Source organism: Austrofundulus limnaeus, unplaced genomic scaffold (assembly GCF_001266775.1).
Source record: "Austrofundulus limnaeus strain Quisiro unplaced genomic scaffold, Austrofundulus_limnaeus-1.0 Scaffold49, whole genome shotgun sequence".
NCBI lineage: Eukaryota > Metazoa > Chordata > Actinopteri > Cyprinodontiformes > Rivulidae > Austrofundulus > Austrofundulus limnaeus.
The window spans coordinates 2,071,515-2,078,080 of NW_013952451.1; the positions used below are offsets into that span (position 1 = coordinate 2,071,515).

A 6,566-nucleotide genomic window follows, 5' to 3' on the forward strand; every position below is an offset into this window, starting at 1 on the left:
AAAAATCAACATAAGCTCATTAATTCACCTTTCAGACAGGTAGACTATAAGGTCAGATAAAAAAATAAAAACACATTGAAGGCCACATTATTTTGTGCTAATTTAACAATAATAAAAACAAAATATGATATTTAGTTTACACCCATACTGAAAAGCAAGAGGAATGGGAAAGCAAGGCAAGATGAGTAAGCAGCAACAAAGCAGCTTTGGTTTCTTGGTGGTGAGCCCATTTTCTTTGGTCTCACACAGAGCTGTGGATGAAGGGCTTGGCAGGAAACTTTCTGCTCAGGGTGTGAAGTCAAACTCTTGAGAAATTACTTCCATACACTTTGTCCCCGTTCTCTGACGTATTCCTGAGGTAACCAGATGCAACACAAACAGTTTCTAATGAAGCACTGGTGAGCGCACTCTGGAGAGTTTGGGGGGAAAGATGGCATTATTAGGAGATTAACCTTTAAGTTATTTATGACAAGAGATGAGCACAATCTAGTGAAAGCTGTGGCTGATAATTGTCACAGTTAAAACAAACCAGACGGCAGAATCATGTTCTGGTTTGTTGAAATTCGCTTTCACAATCTGGGACAAAATCTGGCTTGAAGATGGAGGCCCTTCCAGGGTGATGTTGATTGACTCACCCTGCTTTTGTTGTGTTAAACAGCTGTAAACTTCACTTGCAGTTAGAATTAACTATTTTTTTGCACAATATATCGCAGCGACAAGTGTAATTTATCACAAGAAGAAGCAAAATGTTTTAAAAACTGGTAGTGTGAAAGTATAATTATGATTGGAGTTTAAAACCTATTGCTTGGCTAAAGAGTCTAACCACATACTACTACTACTTTTGTCATTTATTTAGCTATCAGCACCTAAATACAGCTACTGCTCACCAAACAGTAGTGGTTATATTACTAAACTATCCAGTCAACAGAGTTGTATGACAATGATCACAGAAAACTGATTTTATTATTAAAAACAATAAACCTTGACTTTAAACTGAAAATAAAATGTTTCAAATGCCAAATGCAAAACATTTAACATTTTTGACTTTTAAAAGTCCCATTCCCTTGGCATATAGCTCATTTTTTTAGGTCAGAAGGGCACCACACCTATGGTTATTGCCTAGCAGTGAAGGGAGGGGTGCAGCTTTTTCTCTGCAGTTATAAAGTGAGTAAAGAAAACAAGTACATAAATTTACAAATGTACCAAAGCTGAGATGATCTATGGATAACTGGGATAAAATATTTTGGCAAGGTTCCATGTTTGGTAACACATTATTTTTGGGTAAGAAATGGTAAAAATGTTTAATTTACTCTCCAAAATTTTGGGGTAAACTCTAATTTGAGACCATTTTTTTATTCTCTAATCAAAAGAGAAAAGGTTGTTTATTTACTGTGTTGATACACTTTCAAAATGAGCAACTTGAAAATTAAAAATGCCAAATTTTCTCCTAACCTTTCCCTTTTGCGACTGAAAAATAGTTAGCAATTGGAGATTTACCAGCTGCGTTTAGGATTTATATGACTAACCTTGAGACTCATTCCTGTCCAGAGGAGTCTGGGCTCAGGGTGTGAAGTCGGCGGCTCTTCTGTCTCGGCTCTTCGTCTTCATGATCAGAGAAAGTTTGAGCGATGGAGATGCCATGGGACACCAAATTACAACCTGGATTCAATAAAATAAGTTGGCGTGTACCCTCAGAGAAACACCAAGCTGAGAAAAACTACAGAAATTACAGACCTTAGAAAGAATTTTTTTATATATTCTTTGCAGTATTAAAGTATTATGTTTATGTATGTATTCTCAGAAAGTTAATACAAAATAATCCTAAAGTGAATGTTATAAATTTTTAGTTACTACATTACATATTTCTTTATAAAAAATGTCTGTCATACTGCAATTAACACTGAACCCCTGTTGGGTTGAGATTGTCAAACCAAAACCCAACAAAAGTTTATTTAAAAAAATCTAATTACTTTTTGTTGGTCTGTGACAAGGACACAATTTGTTACCTTATTTATCACAGACACTTTATGTTTAAAAACTGGAACAAAGTGTGTGGTTTGTTATGATAGGATACCAATAACAAAGTGGCTAAACATAAAAGCTAAATTTACTTTTTTTTGACACTGGCTCATTTCATGTTTTAGGTGCCATTTTATGTTTGAATGAGTCACAGGTCAGCACTGGGCAGCTTAACTAAAAGAGTGGGAGGGGGGGATTTAGTGATCAAAGTAAAATCTTAAAAAGACCTTCATAAAGCAAAGAGAACTCACGTTTAAAATCACTTATAAAGCTCACAAGGGAGTCAGACTTTAAATTGTAGCAGGGTACCTTCGACTGGTTGTCCTTCACTGTCATGTTTGGCACATTTATAATAAGTTTAGGACATCTTATCTGAGATGACCTTTGTTAACCCAGGACAACTTCACAGCCTTTATCGGGTATAGAGATCTGGCATTCCACACAGGCCGCAATTGGTTATACAAAGAGGCAAACACACCTGTTTGCCCTATAACACTGCCACTAGCCTATCCACATTCAAAAATGGCCAGATTGAGACGTTATGCAAGAACAAAGCAGCACTTGTTCTGAACAGATTGAGATAAAACTTCATTTAAAAAAAAGATACCGCAGACAGCCCATTTAAAGAACATTGAAAGAACAATCTTTACTTTTCGTTCTTAAATGTTCATCCCTGAAGTTGGTCTCTTTCACGTCCGCTTTTACTCCTCCTCTCTCTGTATCTGTCTTGTCTTCCCTCTACCCACCCCACTGTGAGTGATGCTTCCTGTGTTGTCACTATCAGAAGCTAAACCTAAAGAGAGCAGGTCAAAGAGAGAGCCCCCCAGCTCTGCTTAGCATGAAAACACAGCCTGGGGCTCAAAGGTCAGCAGGGGTCAAGCGTGTCAAAGGGAAAAAAAATTGCTGCAAACTAAAACATCAGAGTTGTGTGTCTGATCCGGATCAAGCTTTGCCACGACTGTAGATTTTAGTGAAGTGTTAAATTTGAKTTTTACTTTTATGTTCATAAATGATTGTGAACATCACTATCTGTTTGGTAAGGCTACATAAATATGATTCCTTCAGGCATACATTTGAATATAAGTAGTGACTGACATGAATATATGGCTTATTTCCACGATACTAAAAAAGAGATGCTCAAAGACTACGTTTGTTTTTCTTTTTTTTTTTTTTGTCAACAAAGAGCCTAAAAAAAGCTAAATATTGGTAGATCTCATTGACAAGCTGCAACCACATTTATCCCCCCAAACCAAAGCGAAGAAAAAAAGCATCTTGTAACATTCTCCGAGTGATTTTGGCTTTGCGAGAGTAATCTGCAAGTTATCCCAGCAGCTGACTACCAGAGCTGCCGATCGGGTGGAGCGATGACATCACTCCGGCTCTGTGTGATGCAGGAAGGAGACCACCTCACAGCTGTCTTGTGTTGAAGCAATCACTGCAGACTTAGTCACACGTGTTTCCCAGAACTGASCTACCTGAGGGAATAATGTCTGCTTTTATTTTCACACTAAAAAATACCCCTGCATAGATATCTGATTACATTTAATGGTTCAGTTTACTGGGCAGTAAAATTTCGCAGTCAGTGATTCCCTCRTGACTAAATCTATGACATGTTTATGTCACTTGCTCACTTAAGATAAGATGCACATTTTGGGGAGTTTATTTTCACTTTTGGGGAAAGTTTGTCTTCTAAAGAGTTAAAACATRTGTACGTGCAGACGGAAACACTGACAGACCTGTGATGAGGATGGTTGGCTCCTGAGACGGACGGACATGATGAATGCTCTGTTCTTTGTTCTGGCTGCTGTCCTCACCCTTTGTTGTGTCATTATCCCTCAGAAAAATCACACAAATACAACAGTGTTTTATTTACATACATTTGCATGAAAAGGAGATAGACAAAACTATCAAAACTACTAATCTTTTTTATCTAATATGCTTGAAAAAAGTTAATAAAATAAACTTAWAATAATAATAATAATAAATAATAATGGAAATTTTCCATCAAACTTACTTGCAATACTCAGCTGCCTCAGTTAAGAACTTGAACAATATAATGTGCATGAATTAAAACGTGCTTCATACAAAACTGTCAAACCAATCAGACCACAGAAGTACAAAAATGCTCCAAAGGTGATTTTTGGTTGATTTATACTAAATTTTACTTTAAAAAAATGAGTAAACTCAGTTCACTGAGTTAAACACACAAAATTAAGTTCAAGACACTTTAAAACAAAAGGAGTTCAGTTGAAGGTTTTGACAATTATTTACTTGATTTACACAGACAGGTGGTGCAGCAACAAGTCATTTATTAGAAGGTTTATTTCAAGTAWTTAATTATGACAAATGTTTCAAGGTGAAAATGGCGGACGTTTAGCAGTAGGATGAGAAACGTTTTGGCTGATTTCAGTCCTACCTTGAAGCAAACGCAACATTTTGAGTCACTTAATGAATGCTAAGACAAACTCAGACAGTCTGCTGACAGACAGATTCTAGAAAAGGACTAAATAATTATGTTTTTTGCTTTCTTTTTCTTTTTTAAAGATGATTTTGCATTCTGAAACTCTCCATTTCTAAATAGATTGTTTATGTAAGGGTGTCCAATCCTGGCCCTGCATGTTTTACTCATTTCCCTGCTCCAACACACCTGATTCTGTGATTAAATTACCTCTTCAAGTAATTAACAGTCTTATGTAGACATAAGACTGTTAATCATCCACGCATTCAAATCAAGTGTGTTAGAGCAGAGAAACCTCTAAACCATGCTGGTTAATGGTCCTYGAGGACCCGGATTGGACACAGAAGATCTAACTAATTACACCACAGAGTTCAGTAATGCATATTTATAGAAACTGTTCCCAATAAGCCGGCAGACCTTTGCACTTTCTCCTTGTCTCCTTGTTGGTTGTCAGTGTGTTGGAGCTGATGGACCGCATCCTGCAGGCCTCTGATCTTAGCCTTCTTCTCATTCARCACCATGACAAAACGTGAGTACAGCCTCTTCTCAAACATCTCCTTTTCCTGAACCTGATGCTCCAGCCTGTTGGGGAAAAACACAGTTACATGTGCGAACAAAGAAGCAGGTAAAAACGTAATTTGAAAGCAAAACGGGTCCTTCTCTGCTTTCTTTTAACAATAAATAAATAAATAAATAAATAAATAAATAAACAATTGATTAAGACTTAAACTGGTGCAACACTTGTTCATCACATATGACAGGAATCCATTTATTAACACAGTAAACAACAATCATGTTTGCAAGAACATAAAAAGGGCATTTCTAACAAAGAGAAGTACCGATTATTCATACAACAAAACACAATATTTGACTTTGATTTTAAGCTTAAATGACAAGCTTGGACCTAAATCAATCTCAAATATACAGTATCAATAGTTTTTGTAGGTGTGTAAACTACGGAAACCTTAGTTTAKTACCAAAACCAAAATCAAGTTCTTATTTTGAAAAAAAAAAAAAGTGGTATTGGTTTATCTCTAGTTAAAACAGCTGACAAGAAAACTTCAAAAACAGCTTCTGCTAAACATTTAGATATCCTTACTTTGCATGGATTTGCTGGTGATTCTGTTTTAATCTACGGTTCTCCTCTGACAACCTGGAATTTTCTCTCTCCAGGTCTTTGTTGCGCTGCAGGGACTGCCAAATCATCTCGTGGGTYAGTTTCTGAGGGTCTGGAGCTGGTTGGAGCTCTACAGAGCCCAAGTGCACCTGTAACACAAAGGGAAAGATGTTAATTTTAAAAAAGCAATCCACAATATTCTTCTATTTAACACCATAACTACAGAAAACAAAGGTTTTTTTGTAGTTTTTTGGTTTAATTATTTAATGACCTGCTAAGTAGCTCCATCATAACTCAGCCCCCTGTTAGTTGGGCAACCCCAACTAACAGCTGAGGACAGATCTAAATCTTAATCTCTGAGCGTTCACCAGGCTACCTGTGGATCGTGACAGAAAAGCTGAAAGATGCCAAAAATATTTTTTTGCCATTGTAATCCAGACGAGGGCTTAAAATCTTAGATTTTATCCAATAAATCCAAAATCAGCTAACAGTGAAACACGAGTAACCATTTACACCTTTCTGTCACCATGAAAAGATCTGAAATACCAAGATGCAACAAATTTTGCACCATTTTCCAGATGGGTCGTTTTCCTGTGTCTGGGAGAGACACAACCAACGATACAGTATAAGAGTGAGTAATTTCCTCGCTGTGTAATTCTTGTCAGTGGCTCCTTGGAATCACAGGCATCAAGCATTCCTCATTTGGTTTGCATCTTGGCAGAGAATCACACAGAAGGGTTGAGGCACAGCAGCGCACAAGGAAAAGATTAAATTTCTAGCATTTAGTTGATGTGCAACATTTTCTAAATTTCACTGTGGCCTGCCAGTTTTAGGCAGGACAAACTCAGCTTCATTTGCTGCAGTTACTGAAAGCTGCTCCATCTTTGCTTGTTGCCCTGGAGATATTTCCATTTAAACACACACACACACACACACACACACACACACACACACACACACACACACACACAC

The 6,566-nt window shown here is 37.0% G+C and overlaps 1 protein-coding gene across 2 annotated transcripts in view; it reads right to left on the reverse strand.

Annotated features, from left to right (window-relative positions):
• Nucleotides 1-6,566, reverse strand: part of LOC106517511 (DNA repair protein XRCC4) — a gene marked incomplete at its 3' end in the record, with an annotated part of 19,183 nt that continues 12,617 nt past the window's right edge. Inside the window, 5 exon segments of one of the 2 annotated variants that reach the window (XM_014008393.1) lie at nt 1-353; nt 1,527-1,659; nt 3,756-3,853; nt 4,895-5,059; nt 5,577-5,743. In XM_014008393.1, coding sequence (XP_013863847.1) covers nt 1,535-1,659; nt 3,756-3,853; nt 4,895-5,059; nt 5,577-5,743 — 555 coding nt within the window. 2 annotated transcript variants of the gene reach the window in all.